This window comes from Aquarana catesbeiana, linkage group LG06, assembly GCF_042186555.1.
Source record: "Aquarana catesbeiana isolate 2022-GZ linkage group LG06, ASM4218655v1, whole genome shotgun sequence".
Taxonomy (NCBI): domain Eukaryota; kingdom Metazoa; phylum Chordata; class Amphibia; order Anura; family Ranidae; genus Aquarana; species Aquarana catesbeiana.
Window position 1 is genome coordinate 130,175,001 of NC_133329.1, and position 27,233 is coordinate 130,202,233.

General features: G+C 43.6%; 1 protein-coding gene across 1 annotated transcript in view; it reads left to right on the top strand.

Annotated features, from left to right (window-relative positions):
• GNPTG (N-acetylglucosamine-1-phosphate transferase subunit gamma) overlaps positions 1 to 23,280 on the top strand; it is a 28,536-nt gene extending 5,256 nt beyond the window's left edge. Inside the window, exons 3-11 of the mRNA XM_073636795.1 lie at positions 1,525 to 1,592; positions 2,422 to 2,476; positions 3,845 to 3,928; positions 4,878 to 4,971; positions 9,454 to 9,568; positions 9,646 to 9,728; positions 12,006 to 12,134; positions 13,986 to 14,064; positions 22,530 to 23,280. Coding sequence (XP_073492896.1) covers positions 1,525 to 1,592; positions 2,422 to 2,476; positions 3,845 to 3,928; positions 4,878 to 4,971; positions 9,454 to 9,568; positions 9,646 to 9,728; positions 12,006 to 12,134; positions 13,986 to 14,064; positions 22,530 to 22,636 — 814 coding nt within the window. The 3' untranslated portion in view covers positions 22,637 to 23,280. The remainder of the gene's footprint in view (positions 1 to 1,524; positions 1,593 to 2,421; positions 2,477 to 3,844; positions 3,929 to 4,877; positions 4,972 to 9,453; positions 9,569 to 9,645; positions 9,729 to 12,005; positions 12,135 to 13,985; positions 14,065 to 22,529) is intronic.
• Positions 23,281 to 27,233: the final 3,953 nt, after the last annotated feature.

Consider the following 27,233-nt stretch of genomic DNA (forward strand, 5'->3'; position numbering starts at 1 on the left):
ACTGGGCACAAACAAAGACCTTGTTTATTAAGGATACATTCACACCCGAGCATTTTCAGCTCGTAAAACGCCAAAAAAAAGCCTGAAAAACGCACAATAAGCAAAATCCCATTTATTTCAATGGCACCTGTTCACATCTGAGCGTTTTTTCACCTGAAGCAAAACTCCAGAAAAGCTCCCTAAGCTCAAAAAAGAACATGAGCTTCTTTGGGGCAGATTACAGGCGTTTTTCTGCCTTTTACATTGGTGACCTGAACAAAAATGCGGTAAAAAACGCAGCAAAATCGTGGTAAAAATAAGCGACTTTGAAATGCTCAGGTGTGAATGCAGCCTTAAGGACATCATGCAGCAAAGGAACTACTGTCATTTAAAGTTTGCTGACAGCTATTTAAAGTGACAGTCAGCACTTCCATTGAAATTTTTTAGTTAACATCCCCAGCCTGGAACTCAAGTTTACTTTAAAGGCTTCAATAAATTTGCTCCCAGGTTGTTGACGGGTTTGCAAATATTTCATATGCGTTTGTACAAATGGCTCTTTCACATACTGAAGCCTGTATAGTATAGTATATACAAGAAAGTATAAAAGTGTTTGTTACCACATGTCATATTCCTGATAATATCTATTTGTATCGTGTTATTGTGTTAAAGAGCAGTCTGTTCTATTTGCATTGCTTCCTTTATGTGAAATACCTGGTGATCCCACCCAACCCCCTGCTTTCCTATTTCAAACTGAGGATGCTAGGCATAGAAGCACATCCATCCCAGGGTGGTCATTTTTCTGGTTGTGCTGAAAGTACAGCCTGCCTGTCCTCCTCCTCCAATGACCAAGATTTGTGCTGGCACGCCCCCTGCACAGCTCTTCACTGGGAAGACCAGTGTATTGCTCTTTAAGGTGGCCATGAACTGATTGAAATTCAGCCAGTCACCCCCCTGCTCAACAGAAGTAGATCATTTGATTGATTTCTGTCAAAGTGACATGGTGGCAAATGTTCAACTGCATACGATGTCACGACGGGGGAGGGGATTCTTCCATCCACCTCGTATGTGTGGTTGGAGCAATCTTGTCTTTTTTCTTAGTTCAGCCCGCTGGCTAAATTAAACAAAAAAAAAAAAAAAAAAAAACTAGCAATATATGGCCAGCTTTAGAGAAGTGCTCTGAATGGTGAATAGGATTCACTTCATACGCTCCAGTTGATTTTGCTTACCTTAGCTATTCTTGCTGCACTTTCCCTTGCTGGTGGCCTTCAGCCTCCATTTGATTTTACATTGTGAAAACTACTGTAACTCATATTTGTCACCTGGGATAGACAGAGGATCCAGGGCATAGGTACATATGATGTTCATTACGTACAATTCTCAGGAATGAAAGCCATATTTTTAAAAAAAGTCAAAGCTGTTCTTCTCTTGTAAGTAAAATCAGTTAATTGGTCTCTGTACAGTACATAGATCAGTATGTGAGATGAGTGATGTTAACATCTTATAAAATCATTTTATGTTGACTTCTAATCTAATCATTTCTGTCAGGTTGAACAATCCATTTTTATCGCATACAAACAAGCTACAACCAAGGACATCTCCTTCAACACGTTCAGGTAATGTGAGTGTTGGGTGTGTGTGTATGTAATAAATAAATGTATGTATGTCTGTATGTATGTATCTGTGTGTATATATATATATATATATATATATATATATATATATATATATATATAAAATGTGTGTGTGTGTGTGTGTGTGTATGTATATACTAGTCAGCACAAAAACACTGTTTTTAGGTTTCGGTTAAAATACATATGATGTCATGATACCTCAAGGCAGCAAACTGTGTTCCTTTTCCCTTATGTGACCTCTCAACATGGGTCTCATATATGAATAAATTGAGACCAGGCTTATCTTGGAGGTAATCCTATCCTCCTTAAAGTTTCACTGTCATGAGAGGACCATGGAAGCCACCATTAGTGGCCTTTCCTTTGGGAATGTTCTCTGGCTCTTATGTTGATGCTTTGGTTTCTATGCTGTCTGAATGGCTGTCCAACATTTTTCTGACATTCATTTACAGCATGCTGTTCTGAGTGTGTGATTGCAGAATGTTTAAGTCAAATACAACCAGGCAAATAGTATTATCAGGAGACCAGCAATGGCAGCCCTCATACTTTTTCTCATGATAGGTTCACTTTAAAGATACAGAAGTCCTGATTTTCTCAAGACCGTGGAAGGTTCTTTTGCCCCTATCCCCTTCCCCAGTGTTTGCACCAAATCTGGCAATACATTGCAGCCACTAGTATTATATGGTATCAGATGTATCGGATGTACACGCCTACATACCACAAAGATAGATACACACACACATACATAAGCTGGGTAGCTGCTTTCTTCTGAAAAAAAAAATGGATGTTGAGTTGCTGTTTTTCATCTCTACAGGCCCATCACACCTTTTCAGATTGGCTGGGAAGTGTTTCAGTTTTATAGAATCTACGTAAGTTGATGCAAAACCTGTGACTGCCAGTAGAGCCAGTAAAAGTGTACAGATTTCTTCACAGACATACCATATGTTAAATGTGACAACAAAAGAATAGCAAAATAGTAAGGACTTGTCTGTAAATTCTAACGGCAGGGCTGTTTATTTGTAAGTTATGACATTACATTAGAGGCCAGTAGGAAGAATGCTACTCTTGCAGATAGCTGGAAAGTTTCTTGATGTTATGCCACTGTCCCTGCTAAGTGATTTTGGCCCTTGAACTTTGCAGGGATCATCAAATGGGGGTCAGTCAGCCACATTTCAAGGAACCCCTAGCAACCTCTAAAGGAACCCTGGTTGAGAATGGCTGATTTAGTTCAACCAAATTTATTTCTGCTGTAAACATGTTTGAGCCACCTCTATATTTTTATGTCTCTACCAATATATATTTATGTATGTATAAAGTAAAAATGTTACTCACAAGATGTAACTATTAAAGTGATTGTAAAGTTATTTTTTTTTTCTTTTAATAATATTAATAATAATAATAGAATTGCACAGAGCAGCCCCAATCCTCTTCTTCTGGAGTCCCTGCCAGCGCTCCTGGCTTCTTGGTGTGTCACCATAGGAAGCCACTTCCTATGGTGGCACACCTAGTGGGCACAACCTTGAGCCACGCTGCCTGCGTCCATAGACGCAGACAGTGAGGCTCGGCCCCACCCTCCGCTCCTTCATCACAGAATTTGACAGACAGCAGTCTCAGCAAAGCCTGGGAGAGCCTCTACAGATAGGCACAGTGCTGGGTCAAGTAAGGGCTCAGGTAAGTGTGGGGGTGGTGGGTGAGGGAGCAATATTATTGCCTAAACAATTTTTACCTTAATGCAGGATATGCATTAAGGTAAAAAATGTTTAGGCTTTAGAACCACTTTAACTTTTGCAACTGGCATTGCTCTTTTGTCCCATTCACTAAGGATTCATCCAATTCCTTCTTCCAAATAATGTGAATGTGCTTTGGTGTACCCAGTCTTTATAAATAGACGGTGGTAATATGAATGTATAGTCCAAACAATTCCTTTTATTTTTTTATTTTTTTTGTTTTTTGGATTTCTTTTTCCATTGGAAGGTTTCTCCTCTGTCCCTTTTCCCATTGATAACTCAAAATTTTGGATTTTCCCTCACTTCTGTTCCCTTCTACAATGTAACAAATGGGGGCGATGAACGTCTCCCACTCAGACACAGGCAACCATATAAAATGAACAGGAATGTTAACTCTTCCCTGCCCTGTACAAAACTAAAAAGCAATTTTCTGACTTTAGATACACAGTGTACAGATACATATAATGTAAACGTATTTCCCTTTTAACTTATTTTTCTGCTTGATGACAGATACAAATATGAGTTCTGCCCATTTCACAATGTAACCCAGCATGAGCAGACCTATCGTTGGAACGCATACAGCGGTATTTTAGGGTGAGTGTTGATTACAAAGAGAATTCTTAATTCCATCTGCCTTGTTCAAAAAGTTTATTTTATTCTTAGTTGCTAAAGTGTGGTAACCATTAGCAGCCAAATATTCATTCTTTAGTGGTCTTCAGTGAATTCTGATTGGATCTGCTTTTAAGAACTTGCACTTAATAGTTAAAGCGTCATTAAACCTTCATTTTTTTTTTTCTATTAAAATAACAAACATGTCATACTTACCTGCTCTGTGAAATGGTTTTGCACAGAGCAGCCCCTATCCTCTTCTTCTGGGGTCCCCTGCTGGCACTCCAGGCTCCTCCTCTTTGGTAAGTGCCCCCATGGAAAGCCTATCCCAAGCTGCCCTGTCTGCGTCTATTTACACAGAGCGGGTGGCTCAGCCCTGCTTGCTTGGCACAGCATTTGATTGACAGCAGAGGGACCCGCTGCTATCAGTCTGCCCAGGGAGGAGGGAGACAGCGGTGGAAGCCGCTACTTTCATGCCTATCGCTGGATCAGATCGGCCTCAAGTAAGTATAATGGGGGGCTGGGGGGATTCTGTAGCACAGAAGTTTTTTTGTTTTTTTCTTTAATGCTTAAGGCTTTAGAACCACTTTAAGAACTCTTTATGGAATTGCGCAGGAACTGGCCGACTTTCGGCACATGTGTACTGCTGCTGGCTTCTGTCGAACAGTCAGGCTGAAAAACTAATGGCTGCAGGCGCTGATCTGCATATTTTTATGGGGGGAGTCCCGTCCCCCTGTCAGAATACAATAGCTCAGTGGGAGAAATCCCTGCATCACTCATCGTTGTATTGATCCTGGGATCTGTCAGTTTTGTTTTGTTTAACTCGCTGGTCGAGCGGAGAAAAAAATTCTAATAAAGGAGTATACCCAGCTTCAGGCCATATATATATCTGTCAATTCTGAAACCAATTGCTTTTTTTGTGTTCCGTTTCTAGGATATGGCAAGAATGGGAAATTGAGAACAATACATTTACTGGCATGTGGATGAGGGAAGGTGATACTTGTGGAGCCAAAAATCGTCAGACAAAGGTTTGCCAGGATTCAGTGGGGTCCAATTAGAGAATATACATACTGACTAGCTTAAAGGCTCAAAATTTTCCATGTGGTCAGGTTAACAAAGGACCATAATGCCTTTTGTTAGCCTGCCCTGCAAAACGCTTAATACAGGAACTGTTATCAGCACAGTGGGGACGTAAAGTATTCAGACCCCCATTTTTTCACTCTTTGTTATATTGCAGCCATTTGCTAAAATCATTTAAGTTCATTTTTTTCCTCATTAATGTACACACAGCACCCCATATTGACAGAAAAACACAGAATTGTTGACATTTTTGCAGATTTATTAAAAAAGAAAAACTGAAATATCACATGGTCCTAAGTATTCAGACCCTTTGCTGTGACACTCATATACAGTGGCTTGCGAAAGTATTCGGCCCCCTTGAACTTTTCAACCTTTTGCCACATTTCAGGCTTCAAACATAAAGATATAAAATTTTAATTTTTTGTGAAAAATCACCAACAAGTGGAACGAAATCTATTGGCTATTTTAAACTTTTTTAGCAATTAAAAAACTGAAAAGTGGTGCGTGCAAAATTATTCGGGCCCTTTACTTTCAGTGCAGCAAACTCACTCCAGAAGTTCAGCGAGGATCTCTGAATGATCCAATGTTGTCCTAAATGACTGATGGTGATAAATAGAATCCACCTGTGTGTAATCAAGTCTCAGTATAAATGCACCTGCTCTGTGATAGTCTCAGGGTTCTGTTGAAAGCGCAGAGAGCATCATGAAGACCAAGGAACACACCAGGCAGGTCCGTAATACTGTTGTGGAGAAGTTTAAAGCCGGATTTGGATACAAAAAGATTTCCCAAGCTTTAAACATCCCAAGGAGCACTGTGCAAGCAATCATTTTGAAATGGAAGGAGTATCAGACCACTGCAAATCTACCAAGACCTGGCTGTCCCTCTAAACTTTCAGCTCAGACAAGGAGAAGACTGATCAGAGATGCAGCCAAGAGGCCCATGATCACTCTGGATGAACTGCAGAGAACTACAGCTGAGGTGGGAGAGTCTGTCCATAGGACAACAATCAGTCGTACACTGCACAAATCTGGCCTTTATGGAAGAGTGACAAGAAGAAAGCTATTTCTCAAAGATATCCATAAAAAGTCTCGTCTAAAGTTTGCCACAAGCCACCTGGGAGACACACCAAACATGTGGAAGAAGGTGCTCTGGTCCGATGAAACCAAAATCGAACTTTTTGGCCACAATGCAAAACGATATGTTTGGCGTAAAAGCAACACATCTCATCACACTCAACACACCATCCCCACTGTCAAACATGGTGGTGGCAGCATCATGGTTTGGGCCTGCTTTTCTTCAGCAGGGACAGGGAAGATGGTTAAAATTGAGGGGAAGATGGATGCAGCCAAATACAGGACCATTCTGGATGAAAACCTGTTGGAGTCTGCAAAAGACCTGAAACTGGGACGGAGATTTATCTTCCAACAAGACAATGATCCCAAACATACAGCAAAATCTACAAAGGAATGGTTCACAAATAAACGTATCCAGGTGTTAGAATGGCCAAGTCAAAGTCCAGACCTGAATCCAATCGAGAATCTGTGGAAAGAGCTGAAAACTGCTGTTCACAAACGCTCTCCATCCAACCTCACTGAGCTCGAGCTGTTTTGCAAGGAAGAATGGGCAAGAATTTCAGTCTCTCGATGTGCAAAACTGACATACCCCAAGCGACTTGCAGCTGTAATCGCAGCAAAAGGTGGCTCTACAAAGTATTAACGCAAGGGGGCCGAATAATTTTGCACGCCCCACTTTTCATTTTTTTATTGGTTAAAAAAGTTTCAAAAATCCAAAAGATTTAGTTCCACTTCACAATTGTGTCCCACTTGTTGGTGATTCTTCACAAAAAATAAAAATTTTATATCTTTATGTTTGAAGCCTGAAATGTGGCAAAAGGTTGAAAAGTTCAAGGGGGCCGAATACTTTCGCAAGCCACTGTATTTAACTCAGGTGCTGTCCATTTCTTCTGATTATCCTCGAGATGGTTCTACACCTTCATTTGAGTCCAGCTGTGTTTGATTATACTGATTGGACTGGATTAGGAAAGCCACACACCTGTCTATATAAGACCTTACAGCTCACAATGCATGTCAGAGCAAATGAGAATCATGAGGTCAAAGGAACTGCCTGAAGAGCTCAGAGACAGAATTGTGGCAAGGCACAGATCTGGCCAAGGTTACAAAAAATTTCTGCTGCACTTAAAGTTCCTAAGAGCACAGTGGCCTCCATAATCCTTAAATGGAAGACGTTTGGGATGACCAGAACCCTTCCTAGAGCTGGCCATCCGGCCAAACTGAGCTATCTGGGGAGAAGAGCTTTGGAGAGAGAGGTAAAGAACCACCCAAAAATCACTGTGGCTGAGCTCCAGAGATGCAGTCGGGAGATAGGAGAAAGTTGTAGAAAGTCAACCATCGCTGCAGCCCTCCACCAGTTGGGGCTTTATGGCAGAGTGGCCCGATGGAAGCCTCTCCTCAGTGCAAGACACATGAAAGCCCGCATGGAGTTTGCTAAAAAAAACACCTGAAGGACTCCAAGATAGTGAGAAATAAGATTCTCTGGTCTGATGAGACCAAGATAGAACTTTTTGGCTTTAATTCTAAGCGGTATGTGTGGAGAAAACCAGGCACTGCTCATCACCTGTCCAACACAGTCCCAACAGTGAAGCATGGTGGTGGCAGCATCATGCTGTGGGGGTATTTTCAGCTGCAGGGACAGGACGACTGGTTGCAATCGAGGGAAAGATGAATGCAGCCAAGTACAGGGATATCCTGGACAAAAACCTTCTCCAGAGTGTTCAGGACCTCAGACTGGGCCGAAGGTTTACCTTCCAACAAGACAATGACCCTAAGCACACAGCTAAAATAATGAAGGAGTGGCTTCACAACAACTGTTCTTGAATGGCCCAGCCAGAGCCCTGACTTAAACCCAATTGAGCATCTCTGGAGAGACCTAAAAATGGCTGTCCACCAACGTTTACCATCCAGAGTACTATTGACAAAGAAAAAAATGCTCCTGCGCACAAGTGGGTACCAGACAAGTAATGTATAGACACCCAAAGGATAATGCACATGGCTGGTGCGCCCTTTCTCTCTTTTTTTCACGTTTACCATCCAACCTGAGAGAACTGGAGAGGATCTGCAAGGAGGAATGGCAGAGGATCCCCAAATCCAGGTGTGAAAAACTTGTTGCATCTTTCCCAAAAAGACTCATGGCTGTATTAGAGCAAAAGGGTGCTTCTACTAAATACTGAGCAAAGGGTTTGAATACTTAGGACCATGTGATATTTCAATTTTTCTTTTTTAATAAATCTGCAAAAATGTCAACAATTCTGTGTTTTTCTGTCAATATGGGGTGCTGTGTGTAGATTAATGAGGGAAAAAAATGAACTTAAATGATTTTAACAAGTGGCTGCAATATAACAAAGAGTGAAAAATTTAAGGGGGTCTGAATACTTTCCGTCTCCACTGTATGTTTTTCCCACCTGAACCCAAGATGCTGATGCAATCAGGCTGTATTTTACCATAATGGTACTCTTGGGCCTGTGCTTGGGCCAGCAGCAAGCCTCAAAATGTAAAAACTGTGACTAGGAATGCATAATCTCTCAAAGCCCTGCAACTGTGAGCCTGCCTTTTATAGTAAACTTTTCAATAATTGTTTTTTGGAAGGGGGGGGGGTCTGGTCATAAATATTGTGGGGTGTTGCTGACAAACAGATGGTGTCATAATGTCATAATGTAGATCTTGTTGTGATGGACTCATTTAGAGGAACTTTTGATTGAACCTAAAAAGTAAGAAAGCAGGGAAAAGATAGAAAGAGGAACGCAAAGGAATAGAAGGGTAGCAGGTGGGTGGATAAGAGAGGGAGGGGTGGAGGGGAGAGAGGAATAAATGGGGAAATAAAAGAACTGAGAGAGGAATTGAAGGCATGAGAGGGATTAAGGGTACCTTAAAGCATCACATGAAATCATAGTTTTAGTAGGTGGAAGGACATGCCTAACCCAAATTTTGGCAAAGTTGATCACTCAATCCAGCAGCTTTGCCATCATTTTCTCGAAGATCGAGGTCTCTTTGACACCGCTCCTAACAGTGTGGACGTTTAGGGTCAGTGGTTTCTGGGATTTAGTGGTTTGTTCATGGTGAAAATTTACTTTAAAGGTTTTGAACTGGTTGTTGGTGATGGCATCTGGTTTTTAATTGAGTAGTTCTTCACTGGGGTTCAAGGGAACAGATAAAATTAAACCTCTTCAATGGTATATTTAACAGACCAAAAAGAGAGCAAATTAGAGGAGCTCAAGGTGAATAGCAGTGGTTGTTGTGGTTTTTTTTTTTTTTTTTTTTTTTTTTGACATTGACAGCATCTTTTGGGTGAAACTTTAATTACAAAAGAGCTGATATTTTATCAAGCATGCCTTATGCTAAATTGTTTGTATACAGGTTCTGTTAGTTTGTGGATCAAGCAACAAGTTGGCATCGGTGTCTGAGCCAAGTACCTGTGTCTACTCCATGACCTTTAAAACTCCTCTAGTTTGTCATCCACATTCATTATTAGGTAAGTTGGAATACTTGCTTTTTCTGATTGCGACTCCTTTTTGTAAGAGTCACTGTTGTTTGTCTTTCTGGTTATAGTGTATCCGACTCTGAATACAGAGCTGCGCCGCCGGTGGGATGAAATTGAGCAGTCTTTATACGATGAGCTGATCACTGAACAGGTACAATCGGGGACATTATGTTTTTTGTTATACGACACGTCATTCTTATAAAAAGAATGTCATTTCTTCTTCCTTCTTCTTGTTCAAAAAACAAAGATGTTATACTTACCTCCTTTGTGCAGTTGGTTTTGCACAGAGCAGTCCGGATCCTCATCTTATCGGGTCCCTCTTTGCTGCTCCTGGCCCCTCCCTTCTATCGAGAGCCCCCACATTCAGCAGCTTCCTATAGGGGCACCCGACTTGAGTCACAGCTCCAAGTGTCCATTCAAACATGGAGCCCTGACCCGGCTCTGCCCCCTCTCTCCCATGATAGGCTGACAAACTTTGACAGCCGCGGGAGCCAATGGCGCCACTGCTGTGTCTCAGCCAGTCAAGAGGAGTGTCCCAGACAACTTGGACACTCATGGACATCGCTGGAGAGAAATGGGGCTCAGGTACGTATTAGGGGGGGTTGGGCTGCTACACACAAAAGGTTTTTTAATGCATTCTATGCATTAAGATAAAAAAAACCTTCTGCCTTTTACAATTCCTTTAAGTACTTGTAAAACAACATATCATGGCGTTTCTTATTTGTGTCATATGCATATAAAGCTATCCTTTTAATACTTTTGGCCACCGTGTGTGATTGGCAGCCTCAAGGACCTATAGAGAGACAAGATAAGTAGGGAAGAATGACTGCAGCTTGACCAGAGCAGCTCTGGGCACTTTTTGTGTTGCAGAGCAGCTTCTGTTTTTAGGGCCTCTGAGCTGCTTTGGGGATCCATTAACTGCACAGAAGCAAGCTCCTAAAGCTGCTTCAGGACCTTGGCAGAGGTCACTTGTTTGCTTTGAATCTGAAACAGATATAACCGCACTTGTAGGCCATTGTATACCTCTTCCAGCCCCATAACAGTAGACCGGCACCTCTGTACTAATTTGGTGCTGAGGGAAGAGTCTCCAGCTACCTTGCATCTCTGATATACTGATTGGGGTTGCAATGCTTCAATGAAAAAACATCTTAAGTGCATATTTATTCTAATACTGTGGTTTAGATAAGATGGACTATGCCTTAAATGTAGTGTAGCCTAAAGAGGAAGGGCTTGGATCTGACTGTGCTGTCTGAAAGGTGTGTTTGAGAGAAAAATGACTGTTCTTTGGCAGGTACAACAGTCCTTAGTTTTTTTTTGCCCAGAATTCAATTTTAAAGAAAATCTGTAGTGATCTAACATTAAGCTTACTAAAGCTACTCTTTTTATCAGACCATGCATTACTGAGAAACTCCACTGCATGAAATACCTCAGAATTTTTTTTTTTACATAATTGGGGATTTTTCATGCAGTCTTTTTTTTGGTTTGTTTGTTTTTTGTGAAGTGAAAGAATTAATTAATTATTTTTTGGAATGAGCCAGGGGTAGAACCCATCGCTGGCTTTTATTGTGGACTGTATCCAACATTATGCAGATTTCCTATCACTTTCTGCTGTCACTGGGACAGAGAGCAGAAGCTCTCCAACAAAGACACAGGCAGCAATCAAAACACTTTTAGTAGTAGAATGGAGACGACTGAAGCCTCTAATGCCCTGTACATACTATAGGATTTTCCAACAACAAAATCCATGTTTTTTTCTGACGGATGTTGGCTCAAACTTGTCTTGCATACACACAGACACACAAAGTTGGTCGGAAATTCCATACGTCAAGAACGCGGTGACGTACAACACATACGACAAGCCGAGAAATATGAAGTTCAATAGCCAGTGCTTCTCTTCTGCTTGATACTGAGCATGCATGGCACTTTGTGCGTCGGAATTGTGTACACACGATCGGAATTTACGACAACGGCAACAATTCCGGTGGAAAATGTCCGATGGAGCCTACACACGGTCAGAATTTCCGACAACAAGCTCCTATCAAACATTTTCCGACAGAAAATCCTATCGTGTGTACGGGGCATTACGGTTTGCCTTGGTTATCCCTTTTTACGACACTTTCCTTGCTTCCCATTGTATCCTATTTTGTAAATCAGGAGTCAAGGGGGTCCTCCCGACACAAACACTGACAGCAATAAAATCCTGACCATGGTTCTAACCTTTCCACATTCTATCCAAAATCTGAAAATATTTTTCGACTGTAATTCATCAAATTCATGTACAGTCCTTGTGGTATAAGTGCTGCTCTTTTAGTACATTCACCAATCAGTGCATGTTAAATGTAATGTTTTTGTCTGATCTGGTTTGGGTTATGTTGTCTCAGGTAGATGTTAAATCTGTTCATGTTTTGTGTTTATTATTCATGCTTAGGGTTACAGGAAACAGCTCCGAGAAATATTTGAAGAAGCTAATTACTTAAAGTCCACAGGAAGCAAAAGTGAAGATAAAGAAAACCAGACAGAGCCTAAGACATTTGAGACCCTGGAGCAGTGTAGTGTGGTATGTCTTATGGGATCACTAGTGAACATGCTGAATGTCATGGTGATTTCTTGTTGTCAGTACTGTCTGAATTGCTGTCCTGGAACAGACAGCGGTAGTGGTGACTTCACTGGCTGCATGCTTTTTTCAGAAAGATCAACATGATAGCTAAGTAGCTATTATTTACAGTGAGAGGCACCATATGTTTTTATCATTACAGAAATCCATTAATATTCCAGCCAGTTGAACCATACGTACGTTGTATATTTTATTTATTTATTTCAGGTACTTATATAGCGCCGTTAATTTACGCAGCACTTTACATATACATTGTACATTCACATCAGTCCCTACCCTCAAGGAGCTTACAATCTAATAATTAAAAAAGAGCTCACTTATTTACTGGAAAAATAACATTTCATGTGTAGAGTCATATTGTGATAGAGAAAAGTTTACACCCCACACCAGATGGAGATTTAAAGTGTACCTGTGCTTACAAAAACATTGCCAGTAGCAGGGTATCCCAGGAGCAGGTATCTCAGCAGGCATCTTAAAGAGGATCTGCAGTCTGCTCACATAATTTGTAATAAAAACATCTTTGCCATTTTGAAGCTTCCCTCCAACCACTTTGCATATTATTTTATGTATACTGTGGTTCTGTGCTTGCCAAATATGCTTCAGAAATCTCCCTCCACTAAGTCTGGCTGCAGCCATTTTAACTGTTGCCAGCTGAAGCTGCTGTCTGTTTACTTCCAGGATTTACACAGACACACAGAGGCACACCTTCAGCTCTGCAGCTTTTATTGGCCCTCTTATGACTCACCCCCCCTCCCTTCCTGGCAAACGCTCAGAAGAATGAGAGAGAGAGCTGTGCATGTCATAAGCCTAGGCTAATTATCAGACAAGAAACATGAAGTGGGCTGTATAAGGTATTTACTGGCAGAAAAAAAAATGTATCCAAAGTTAAAATAACAAGGGCAGAAGATTTAATAGATGGTAAGTTAAAAAAAAATGACTAAAGTTCCGCTTTAACTACAGCTCCAGGTCAACACTAACCCACTTGACACATTTCTGCTGACTTTACAGCCTCTTACTTATTCAACAGTGCTAAGTGCCTTGTGATTGTCAACAATGCTAAGTGATTGTCAACACTGTCAACATTTTCTTGGAAGAAGTCCAAGTCTCTGTGTGAGCTCTGACCTGGCTGATCAATTTTTAATTCACCTGTGTGGGCAAACACAAGGGTCACTTTTGACTAGCATAAAAAGACACAGTCTCCATAGCTGTATTCTTTGTAGCTGTAAACATAATGACAAAACGAGTTTCCTGTATGGAAATGGTTGCTTAAACATAAAGACTTTCATTAAAAGCCTTTGACCGCAGTGCTTTATACACTATTCTCAAATACAGCAAAAAAATTTTAATTTTCCCCTTTAGCTAGCTAACTTTTTGAATCTAAAATGCATTAATAGCAGCCTTTTTTGGCTTTCATGCTGCTCCTTATGCTTAACCATCCAAATGCCACAGTAGTTCTGGCTTTGTATGAAAGCTTACCTTTTAATTTCAGTGTCATAGTACCTTTCAAAAGATCATAAAATGCAGCATTGGGGATGCCAAAATGGCACATTACATGCCAGTGCTTATCCTTCCAGAATAAATTGTTAGAAGCTCTACAATCTAGTGTGTGTGTGTGTGTGTTTAAGGTGAGTAGTCGCCTTTCACCTGCATACATGGGAACAACAGCATTTTATTCTACACTGGTTAATTTAGACCAGCTTGCTCCAGAAGAAGTAGAAATATTTAAACTTAAATTAAACCTTGAGTTAGGCTTTATTTACAGTTTTTTTTTTTTAATTTATTTATTTTTTGTAGGCACACAATGAACTGTCTGAGGAAGTTAAGCGTCTCAAGAGCATTCTAGAAAAAAATGGGATTTCTTATCTTAAAAATGGTAAGCAACAGTTCATTCCTGGGATTTTTATTGAGAACATAAATATGTGTGATTTTGATTGGCTATTTCGAGAGGCATGGGTTACTAAAGTTGGCCATACACTAGTGGAATTTTGTATTAAGAGAGTTTTTTTTTTCCATTTTCTAATCTTTGAGGTCATCAAAGCTTGTTTTCGACCACAGTGACAAGAAAATTTCAAAGGATGGACACTTTTTTTTTTTTTTGTCCATGTAGTATGTGTAGTGTATGTAGTTTTCGTTCAGGAAATTACATTCATTTCAAATACACATGCTGAAAGCAAACAATATGAAGTACTTTCAAATGACTTTCATCAAGTCATCAAATGTTCTGAGAATTTCAGTACAAATGTGTGCTTTTAAAATCTACTAGTGTATGGCCAGCCTAAGATATCTGCCAGTCCTTCTCTTATCCTCTGAGCACCAGGATTCATAGATGCAAGGCAAATGTGATGAAAGTCAGAGAAAAATAAGTCCCATTACGCTAAAGCTGGCCATAGAGGGCTGAAAAAAAAATAACAGCAGATTCTTCCTTCCACACAAATGAGGTACATGGAGGAATTCCTACCACCACTCACCGAGACTAATCAAATTACACTCATTAGTGACTGCAGATACTATCAACAAAAGTTTTCAAACTTGTTCATTCAAAAGAAGTCGATCTAATGATCGACTTCTGTTGAACAGGGATGACCCCTTAATGATCAAAAGGTTCCATTTATGGCCAGCTTAAGGAATTTTTGTAGGCAGTCTAATCAGCCCATACATATTCATTATTTTATTTATTTTTTAATTCAACCATTTGTTTGAATGAAAGGGGAAAAAAAATGTGGATGAGGGAATCACTCCTGTTGAGCCATCATATTCTGAGAGTGGGGAGATTTCCCCACTGTCACAATACACTGATCGGAACTGCTGGCTATAGCCTGCTGATCATGTGGAGATTTTCCAACAGGTCGGTTGTATTTACCTACTCCGCAGAAGTCATTGTTTCTGTGCACTGAAAGAACTCTATGCGGTTTGAAATAAATGGCTCTATAACAGCCCTCAAAATTTCCACTCACCTGCTCGCATTAAGCGAGAGGAAATAAGATGAGAGCGAGTGTGGAGCCGCATCGATTTGGGGGGGGGGGGGGGGGGGCTGTGCGCCGATTTTCCTCCCAGTCTCCTCCCCCTGTTATTCTCTTAGCAGGACCTGACCTACAGCGGAAGTCAGCAAAGAACTAGATGAGATGGAGAGGGAGCTGCCATAGTTTACTTTTACCTATTAACAAGCTGGTGATTGGTTGCTCGGACCACCTAGCAACCGATAACCAGCTTGTTAATAAGGAAAAGTTAACTTTGGCAGCTCCGGCTCCTCTGTCCAGTGCTGTGCTCTGCTGTAAGTCTGTCTGCATCCTAAGGCCTCGTGCACATGGGGCATTAGCAAAAAAAAAAGCTGCAAAGCCGCTACTAACGCCAGGAAAAAGCGGCTGTAAAAACCTGCTTTTAGTAGCTTCTTGCATTGGCGTTAATGCGCGTTTAGCCATGCTAGCTTTTAGCAGCGTTTCTCATGCCTTTATTCCCTCTATTCCCAAAAGGTTCCCTATGGGAGCCCATTGATTTGAATAGAAGTTGCACCAGAAGTTGGATCATGATGATCCGACTTGCGGCGCGGCTTGTGTGCTGATGACCTTGAAGGTGAACCCCTCGCCAAAATGAAAAAAAAAACTGGAGTAGGGGTGTCGTCGTCCCCCCACAAGTCGAGGCTGAACACGGCTGTATCCAGCGTTAAGCAGCTTTTATCAGCGTCAGGTGTTTTTACAGTTCTAATGCTGCGCCTCAGAACGCGTTGGTCCTGGGGGTTTTTTGCAGCTTGAAAACGCCTATGCCACTTACAGCTCCTAGAAGCCTGTGTGTGCATGAGGCCATAGAATAACATGGAGAGGCGTTTTTAAGATGCAAAAATAAAAAGTCTGACGCTGCTAAAAGAAGCTGTAAAAACCCCCTGTGTGCATGAGGCCTAAATCAGTGAAAGAGTCATTCATTGGTCTTAATTTTTTTAATGCTGCATTTAATATAACATAAGTTAATATTTTAAACAAGGCAGTAGTGATGTGTACAGTGCATATAGTAGCCAGTCATATTTAATTCTCATTTTATTTATCACAGTCAGATCAGTGAAATATGATTTATGTTAATATTGTTAAAATGTATTTTTGTAACTTAATTCTGCATAAAACATTTAACAGTATAATTTCATGAGATCATTTACGAGGGCGTGTTTAGGGGCAGGGCTAGTAGCTCAGGACTTGAAATTTTGAGCCCTGCTCTATAATATTAGGATCTCTCTGTTCTGTATACCATAGGCCCAGGACCTAGAGTTGGCCCGGAGGGGGTGGATAAAAGCATGCTTTGCATGGCTCTGCCCAATACCATTTAATAGAGAATAAACCCTTTATTTTTGAGATTTCTGATGGAAGTGAGACTTGCAGATAGTTTATATTATGTAGATTTTGAGTTTGCAGTTGACAAACAGCAGTAACGATTACAACAACCATCTTAGTAGCTATGCTGTAGCACAATGCTTTACCTGGTCTCAATATGTTATTATGCCGTGTATAGAAGTCAGATGCAGTAATAACCTGAACAGATCTTCCAGCCTTTCTGATGTGATCTTTTCCAGCTATGCACTTTTGTTATGGTAGGGCGGGGCCATTACACTAATGGAAACTGGTGCTTCAGTTCTGAGACATAGGCAGAACATTTTTTTCTCCAAGCGTCTTCCAGGACAGCCCATGAGACCTTGGGCTCCTCCTACCAGGACAGGAAACACGTCACCCCCACCAGATAAAAGGGCGGTCCTCCAGGCCCATGTCAGTTATTTGTGTTTCCTCTGGACGGGGGGGGGGTAACATGTTCGTGGAACCTACTCCCATAGGCCTTATAAGCAGGGGCTTTGTATGGCTATTTTCTGGGGCATATCTCTTACCTCTTCCTCTGCCAGAAGCAGCACACCGCTGGGGAGGTTGGCTGTGCTGCTGTTCCCTGTCCTCAGTGCCTGGAGAGGGCCAGGATCAGTGTGAGGTCGGGCCCCCTAGCGCAGTGCATTGCACTATAGCTCAGCTGAGCTTCGGTTGTCCTTCCCTGCCGACAGCGTGGCTGATCTGAGCAGGGAATGGAGGAAGCCGCAGCGCTCGAGGGGGCGGAGCTATTGCGCTCCAAGCTGGCCCACAGGAAGTGCCTGGAGAGGGTTACTTCCGGGGCATATGACGTCATCATTGGGACGAGGTTCCAGTCCCCATAAACGGCGCGAACAGAGAACGCTGGCTGCTGGTGTTTTTTGGTGTAAAACAGCCAGGCTGTGGACGACCAAGAGGGGCAGAATGGATCCTCCTGCAGTACCTGCACGGGCAGCGGATGCGGTTCCCAACACCAGCACCTCACAGGTAAGCCTGGGGTGTTCTGTCACCACCTTGCTATCCCTGTGAGTGTTCCCTCCCCCTCCCCCCTCTGTAGTAGTGGGTGTAAGGGGATACATTTCCTCCCTCCTGCACGTGGTGTTACGGAGTGATTGGGTTGCTTTAATTACATTGTGGGTCATTTATTTTGTCTTGCAGACCAAGACTCAGGACAAGGCCCAAGCGCAGCCACTTAAAAGGAAATGTGCGGTTTGCGCAAACAAATTGAGCTCCTCATGGAGCAAAGCAGTTTGTCGCACCTGTATAGAAGGCCTAGTAAAAATGACCCGGTTGCCTCTTGCCAGAAGATGCTTACTTCCGTTAGGGATGAGCTTGCGTCCACCTTCAGTTCTTATAGAACGCTTATTGACAAGCTCCAGACTTCAGCAGAGAGTCCGTCTTCACTGAAGGCGTCAGTCAGCACTCCACAGCAGGCAGAGAGTGAGGAGGCTGAGGTCAGATCTACCCGTTCTTCTCTGGAAGAATCATGGTCAGCTACAGAGCCCAGGGATAGAGAATCCACTCGAGGCTCAAGATTTAAGTTATCTGTTGAGGATGTAGATGACTTATTAAAGGCTATCTATACTACCCTTGAATTAAAAGAGGAAGAGGTTCAGTTATCCAAACATGATCTTATGTATAAAGGATTGCATAATGAGAAAATCGAGAGTTTTTCCAGTTCATAGTTCTTTGGTTGATACTATTAAACTGGAATGGGATAATCCTGAGAGAAAAAACATTCTTCTCTAGTAACCTAAAGAGGAGGTTTCCTTTTGATGAGGACACTGCGCAGCCGTGGAATAAGAATCCCAAGTTAGACGCACCTCTTTCAAAGGTTTCAAAAAACTCTGACCTAGCGTTCGATGATATGGGCAAGCTTAAGGATCCATAGCACAAGAGGGGGGGATATCCTTCTCCACAGAGCCTGGGACTCAGCGGTTGGAAACCTGAAACCAGCTCTGGCTTCCACTTGTGTGGCCAGAAATCTGGAGGTTTGGTTGACTCAGATTCAGTCACATCTGTCAGCAGGTACCTCTCCTATTTCAGGCAGTGGGTTTTTTGGCAGATTCTTCCGCTGAGTCGGTAAGAATGTCGGCCAGGACTTCGGCTCTAGTGAACTCGGCCAGGAGAAGCCCTTGGCTTAAGACCTGGTCAGGGGACTCGGCCTCCAAGTTGCGCCTTTGTGGCCTTCCTTTAACTGGCGATCATTTATTTGGCCGAGGTCTACAGGAGGCACTGGAACGCACGGCTGATAAGAAAAAGGCGTTTCCAGAGTAAAAGAGAGTTCCGACAGCCAGAAAAATTTTTCGTGGCCAAAGCAGGCAACAGAGTCCTAGAGAAAAGGACAGCAGGCCGAAAAAGCATTGGACTGGGCACAAAGGCAGAGGCAAAGGGGGAGTGCTGTTTAACCCTCCTCAACAGCCCGCCAAGCCACAGTGACTTGTGTGCCCCGGTGGGAGGGAGATTGAGGGCCTTCATCCCACAGTGGGCAGCAGTCACTCTGAGCCCCTTCATCCTGGACCTAGTGACCAACGGGTACAGGCTGGAGTTTGTTCACCAACCACCAGAACGTTTGTTGGTCACATTTCCTCCACAAGATCGGAAGAAAGCGAGGGCTCTGGGTCTCCAGATCGCAGACTTATTAGATCAAAAAGTCCTGATTCCTGTTCCTCAGTCGGAGCAGAGCAAGGGATTCTATGCCCATGTATTTGTGGTCAGAAAGCCGGCAGGAAAGTTTCGACTTATCCTGAATCTCCGGACCTTAAACAAGTCCATCAGATACAAGCATTTCTGTATGGAGACGGTTTTTACAATCAAAAACCTACTATACCCAAACTGCTTTATGGCCACGTTGGACTTAAGGGATGCCTATCTTCACATCCCTATCCATCCAGCCTTCCAAAAGTTTTTGAGATTGGCAGTGAAGACGGGTATGGGGATCCGACATTTTCAATTTCAAGCCCTCCCTTTCGGTCTTTCCTCAGCCCCACGCATCTTTACGAAGGTGTTGGGGGAAGCGCTGGCTCCACTAAGGTTAAAGGCGATAACTGTTATTCCTTAATTGGACGACCTCTTGATAGTGGCAAAATCATACCAAAGGCTGTTGGAGGATCTCCAGGCTGTACAGGACTTCTTACAGTCCCTAGGCTGGCTGATAAACAAAGAAAAATCGTCCTTGATTCCGGCTCAGAAAGTAACTTATCTGGGTTACGATTTTTGCTCAGTGAACCAAAGAGTTTTTCTTCCTCGGGAGAAGATTACCAAGGTGTTCCAGACTATGTCAGCAGTGCAGACCAACCAGTCGGTCTCTCTGAGACAGGTGTCGAGGGCAGTGGGTCTTATGACCTCATGTTTTCCCGCAGTACTATGGGCGAGACTCCGTCAGCGTCCGTTAGCGTCAGTGTCGGCTTCCCGACAGGATAAAAAGAAGCCTGTGGTGGTGGAGAGCTGGTCAGCACCTAGCAGGAGGTCTCCCATGGTCCTTTCCCATTCCCCGAAGGATTACCACGGATGCGAGTTCCTGGGGATGGGGGGCCCACCTCAGCAATGCAGTAGCACAGGGAGAGTGGTCCCCAGAGGAGGCAAGGGTTCATCCAATCAAAGAGAGCTGCTTGCAGTCCAGAGAGCCCTGCAGTCTTTTCAGATGGAGATCAGGGGTCACTACCTCCAAATTCTGTCAGACAATATCGCGACAGTCGCGTATATCAACAAGCAGGGAGGCACGAGAAGCCGGAGGCTTCAGTCCATTTCCCAGGAGATCCTTTCATGGGCAGAGGAGAATCTAGCTTCTATTTCTGCTGTACACCTGAAGGGGACAAACAGTTGCCTGGCAGATTATCTCAGCCGTCACAGGATAGACCGAGACAACTGGTCCCTTCATCTCGAAGTCTTTGCAGACCTCACCAAGAGATGGGGTTATCCCGTAGCGGATTTGTTCGCAAACCGAAACAACCGCAAGACAGAGATATTCTTTTCCATGAACCCGGCAGACCAAGCCTTGGGGATCGATGCTCTGGCAAACCCGTGGCCTCCAGGCCTATGTTATGCCTTCCCGCCAATCAGACTGATTCCAGAAGTCCTCCGAAAGTTTCTGCTGGAAGAGACAGATCTGATTCTAATTGCCCCATTTTGGCCCAAGAGGCCATGGTTTTCCCTGCTACAGTCTCTGGTTTCAGAGCCTCCGCGGAGTCTTCCGAAAAGGGAAGACTTATTATTGCAGGGTCCAGTATCACACCCTCAGGTGGTTTCCTTAAACTTGACGGCCTGGTATCTGAAGAAAAGATACTGAGCGCCCAAGGGTTCTCTGACAAGGTAGTCAGTGTTCTTTAACAAGGTAGTCAGGACTCTCGTTAATTGCAGGAAGCCGGTTACTAGAGCCATATATTCCAAAGTTTGGAAAAGGTTTAACTCATGGTTATCTGAAAATGAAAGATTAACTCATGATATTCCGTCTATTTTGGAATTTTTCCAAGAGGGTGTCGACAAAGGTCTTTCTGTTAGTACCTTAAAGGTACTGGCGGCAGCTATTAGTGTGTTCCTCCAGTTTTCTCTCCTGGAAAATCCCACTATAGCCAGATTTTTTAAATCTATCTCTAGGGCCAGACCAGTAGTGGTGAGAAGTTGTCCAACGTGGGACCTGTCCCTAGTACTTCAAACTCTGGTAGAATTTCCGTTTGAGCCTCTGGGAAGTATATCAGTTAAGTTACTTACATTAAAAACTGTGTTCCTTATAGCTGTTACCTCAGCTCATAGGGTAAGTGAGTTGCAGGCCCTATCAGTAAGGGAGCCCTTCCTCTCGATTTTTGAGGATCGAGTCGTTTTGCGAACCGATCCAGGTTTTTTGCCCAAGGTGGCAAGTACATTCCACCGATCTCAGGACATTGTATTGCCAACCTTTTGTAGTTCGCCACAGGGCGACTTAGAAAGAAAATGTAGTTTTCTAGATGTAAGAAGGATTCTCTTAGTCTATCTTGAGGTCACCAAGACCTTTAGGAAAACTGATGCCTTATTTGTCCTCTTTTCTGGAGTTCACAAGAGGAATAGTGCATCTAAAGCCACATTGGTTAGATGGATAAAGCAAGCCATCTTGGAAGCTTACAAAATTAGGGAGGTTCCTACACCTTTTGTTACTGCACACTCAACTAGAGCCTTGTCTACGTCTTGGGCTGAGAGGGCTGGTGCGTCACCGGAACAAATTTGCAGGGCTGCCACTTGGTCCAGTTACTCGACCTTCATTAAACATTATCGCCTGGATCTCCTATCAGCTCAGGAGCAGGCGTTTGGTCGTAAGGTCCTTCAGGCAGTTGTCCCTCCCTAGACTGGTAAGTTCTGGCTCATCGTCTCATGGGCTGTCCTGGAAGACGCTTGGAGAAAAGCTGAGTTAGACTTACCGGTAACTCCTTTTCTGAGAGTCTTCCAGGACAGCCGGATTCCCACCCGGTATTGTCTGAAGTTATGTGTATTATGCATATGTTTTGCAGGGTCCTACGGTTCTTGAGAAGACTGACATGGGCCTGGAGGACCGCCCTTTTATCTGGTGGGGGTGACGTGTTTCCTGTCCTAGTAGGAGGAGCCCAAGGTCTCATGGGCTGTCCTGGAAGACTCTCAGAAAAGGAGTTACTGGTAAGTCTAACTCAGCTTTTCCTGCTGCTGTAATTACCATGATGAGACAATGCCTAGATATGAACACGATCAAGACTAAATTAACAGCCATTAGCTTATTTTTACTTTTTATAGTCGGCTCCAGGACCTTTTATAGAAGTGATCTGGGTCTTGATCACTTCTGCATGACAGTTAAGGTTCTGTCCCACCAGAGTAACCTTCTTTTCTAAACTTTTCCATGTTCAGTATTGTCATTTACCCATCCCTCCTGGCTGGGATTTAAGTGAGGAGGTATTTCGGTGTGATAAAAAAAAATAAAAATCAAACAAAAAATATAACTTTTTTGGAGGGGATAATATATGAAATGGACTTTTAAATTGTAATAGATAATGTTTTGCATTCCTAGAGTCAAATATGGCTATTCAGCGCCCAGCTCCTTCAAGTCCAAATGCTGCCAGAGAAGAAGAAAGATTTCACCTTCGTGGCGATACTGGTGCTAGAGATGACCAATAACCTAAAGCAACCCTCAATCTTTTTGTTTCAGTCCGTGGATGGAATTTCTGTTTTTAAAATTGCCCTAAGCCTTGTACACACGGTTTGATTGTTGGTAGGGGATTGTCTGTTGACCTAAAATCTTACCGTTAGTACGCTCCTTTTGACAGTTGTCCAATTTTTGGCCAACAAATGTAAGTAAATGTAGTACATTTGCAGCGGACAGTGGCTTGACGTCTGATTTTTGTATGGTCAGTACACAAATCCATCACACAAAAGTCGAAAGTACAAACACCCATGCTCGGAATCGATGCTCATCAAACACGAAATTAGCAAAAGGAGCCCAAAGGGTGTCGCTCAAGAGCTGAAATTCCTTGGAATACGTCACTACGTTCGTGTTTGTGGCACAATTGTGTACCATTAGTATGCAAGACAAGATGCTGGCACAAGCCCTTTTGACAAAAATCAGACACTCCGTTGGCCAACAATCGTACCGTGTGTACGAGGCTTTAGTTGTGGAACCATGTTTGTGATGAACACAAGATACCTCCTATTTATTGGACTATGATTCAATGGTGACGCTTACTCCTAGAGCTGTATAGCCAAATGTTGAGCATTAACCTGTTGTATTCATGTGTACATGGGGCCATCTTATTTTCAAGGTTGTCATAGCAGATTTTTTTTTTTTTTTTTTTTATTACATTGCATATACAATGTGATATACAAAAGCTTCAGCAGAGGAAACTATTGTTTTTAACTATGGCAATAAATCATTTATTTATTTATTTATTTATTTTTATTGTGTGTGCTGCATTGAAAAACTGAAATGTCTGGTGCTGTAAAGTATCAAGAATCTGCTTCAGATATGTGCACAACCTTTCCATACAGCCAAAAATTGTCACCAAAGCACCTCCATACTGGAATGAGTTTATAGGTCTATTAATCAAAGAAATGTTTGACCCCACTGGTAGAAAAAAAAAGTGATTGAAGTCTAAATCAATCAGTAAGCTATATTGTTTGTTTTAATTAAATAAAAAAAAAAAAAATTGGTGCATTCCCTTAGATCTCTTTCACACTGGGATGCCCGGCTGTTAGCGCTAAAGCACCGCTCGTTTTAGCCACACTTTTGCAGTGCTTTTTGGCCGCTAGCAGGGAAAAAAAGGGTAAAAAATCCAGTTTCCTGTCACGTCATGGCAGCATACACTTCGGGTTGTGACTCCGCCCCTACAACCTGATAGGACCACATAGCTATAAATTGACGAGAAGGCACCTGCACCAGTATTCTTTTATTTTTCCTCACCTGTCAGGACCGCACGGATCAGCACCCCCTTACCGCTTCGCCCCAGCCAGGTTCTAGCCTCTCCTGCATGGAAGTCCTTTCCTGTACAGCCTCTAAACGAGCTAGATGGAAGAAGCCCCACTCTGGTGATCTCAGGGGCGTTCTTTTTTACCGGCCATAATATAAGCCTTAGACAGGCTTAGTTTTATTGCAGCAGCCCTAAATATAAGCCTTAAACAGGCTTAGTGGTGAAGTGGCCTTAAAATATAAGCCTTAAACAGGCTTAGTTGTGCGCAGCGGTCTCCCCTTACCTCCACCTTCTTTCCTGGTGCTCCTGGGCTCTGTTGTCCCTCAGGAGGCTTCCCAATGCGCGCCGAGCGTCTCGGCGCTTCCGCGCATGCGCAGTGTCAGGGCATTCTCTGCCTGTTGCCAATTTCCAAGATGGCGCCGGGTGTCGCACGGCGCTACTGTGCATGCGCAAACACTCGGCGATCATGGTGGCAATTTTAAAAAGCCCCAGGGACAGTTTTTCACTGCCTAGATTGTATTCTTGCCTAGATTGAATGTGCTATTCTAAAAAACTCCCTACAGAGGTAAGTGGCTGTCCTCTGCCTAGTTTCTCTTACCTTCCAGCTATTCTTGCATATCTCATCTTTCTGTATCCATAGGTTCCACCACTCCTTCTCTATGGAGGCCGCTGCCTCAGCAGATCACCGCCAGCCTAATAGGTAAGGGGGAGGACATGTTAAGTAGTGAAGACTGAAAAAGAGAGCAGGATACTACTAACGCTGCCTAAATTGGTCAGCCCTATCAGGTCCTCAAGAACGTCTAATTCAAGACACAGAGACCTCGCACAGAAGAAGCCGCTCCGGCCACAGACAGAGCTGCTCAAATCGCAGGAGAAGTCGCTCGGGCCACAGGGGGAGTCGCAGAAGGAGTCGGTCCAGATCTTATTCAAGACACAGCCGCTCCCACCATAGAAGATCCCCTGCGCGCAGACATCGGTCTCCAGCGCATCACTCCCTTCCCTACGGAAACGCCTGCTGGGTATGCCGCGCTGTTGCCCTCCCAGACAAACTGGCCTGTCGCAGGTGCCTCAAGGAAGCCACCAAAGAAAAAGACCCGGATACCGGAGAATTCGTTGAATTTTCAGCCCCACAGGCCTTGATTCCAGAGATGGAATTTTCAACCCATAGTGCCTCTCCTGCTCCCGCTAGTACTTCAAGAGAGCAGGATTCCCTGTCTGATAACGAGGGATTGGAAGCATCGGCTGGCTTTGAATTTTCTCTAATAGAGCCTTTCGTTAAGTCAGTCAAGGAGGCAATAAACTGGGAGGAACCCCTGGAGGTCCAGCAAAAACAGAGGAAATATTTCTCGAATCTCAAGAGGGACCCAGAGACTTTCCCATTCATTGAGCAGCTGGACGATCTAATCAAAGAGGAATGGCAGAGACCCGAGAAAAAAATCCAGTTTAAATAATAGACTTGCCAAGCTGTACCCGCTCAAAGAGCCTAAAGTAACCCCCCTGGTTTCCCTCCCTGTGGTAGATGCATCTTTGATGCGCCTAGCCAGACATGTTACACTTCCTATAGAGGACGCGGTAATGTTCAGGGACGTGCTCGATAGAAAAATTGACACAGACCTTAAAAGGGCGTACCTATCGACAGGAGGCGCTTGCAGACCGGCTGTAGCGCTAGCAGCAGTGGGTAGAGCCATTTCCAGCTGGTCCGCAAACACTGAAAAACTTGTCTCGGAGGGCGCAGACCAGGAGAAGATAGTAAAAGCTCTGCAAGAACTGAGCCTCGTAGGGGACTTTGTGGCAGAGGCCTCCGTTGATGCAATTAGGTCTGCATCAAAGGCCATGCTGGCCTCTGTAATGGCCAGAAGGGCGCTATGGCTAAAGCCCTGGGTGGCGAATCCCGCGTCCAAGTCCAACTGGTGCCGAATCCCGTTTGATGGGGAGAACCTCTTCGGGGCAAAGTTGGACTCAGCCATCTCAAAAGTGACCGGCGGTAAGTCCGGACTCATCCCCTCGGATAAAAAACCGAAGCAACAGAGACCTCCTCCCTTTAGACGAAATCTCCCGGAGAGATACAGAGATGCAAAAGCCTACAGACCTGGGAAGGAATATAAAAGGAGCTGGAAAAATCCTTAAGACGTCCTTCATGAAATTCCAGAAACCCAAGACTCTCGCTTCCAGTGACCAAAAATCCTTTTGAAGGTGCGTCCGTCCAGTCAGCAGTGGTGGGAGCCAGACTCTCAAAATTCAGGCTGGTCTGGGTGGAAATTGTAAGGAACCCTTGGACGTTGGCCACTGTCCGATTCGGGCACAGGTGGTCGTTCAAAAGTCGACCCCCAAAGGATCAGTTTTGCCTAACCAATCTTCCTCCATCTTGGGAAAAAAAGATGTTGCTAATCAAGTACATCCAGGTCCTTCTGCAAAAGCGGGCGATAGTGGAGGTTTCACCAACACAGAGAGGCAAGGGGTTTTATTCCCCGTTATTCCTGGCCAAGAAAAAATCAGGGGATCTGCGCCCGGTTTTGGACCTAAAAAATCTCAACCGATCCATCCAGGTAGAGTCATTCAAGATGGAAAACCTGCAGTCGATCCTCCAAGCCATAAATCTGGGAGACTGGATGCTTTCCATAGACCTCCAGGACGCCTACCTGCATATCCTGATTCATGCTGTTTTCCAAAGATTCCTTTGCTTCTCAGTAAATCATTGCCACTTCCAATTTGAAAGTCTCCTGTTCGGGATCTCGACTGCCCCCAGAACATTTACGAAGGTCTTATTGCTAGTGATAGCCTCCTTGAGAGAAAAAGGTCTAAGGGTCCCCCACTACTTGGATGACATCCTCCTTCTCTTAAACAGCCAGGAGTCCCTTGTACAGCACCGGGAAATCCTAGTCTCCACACTACAGAGCTTGGGATGGCTAATAAATTGGGAGAAAAGCAACATCCAGCCCACCCAAAGGATGGTCTTTCTAGGGGCTGAACTGGATACCCGAGCAAATACAGTAGAACTGCCACCGGAGAAGATCCCTCCATTGATCCAGAGAGTGAGAAAATCAATCTCGGCAGCATCCTTACCAGTCAGAGCATGCCTCAGTCTCCTAGGCTCTTTGTCAGCGACCATCCCAATGGTCCAGTGGGCGCAATTGAACTTGAGACCCCTTTAAACCTCCTTTTTGCGCCAGTGGGACGGCTCGTCCATGTCCCAACTGATATACATCTCGGAGGAGGTCATGCTATCACTACAGTGGTGGACGCGGCCTTGCAACCTGAGGAGATGCAAACCGTCACCCCGTTAAGAAATAGTGGGGGGGGCGCACTATCAA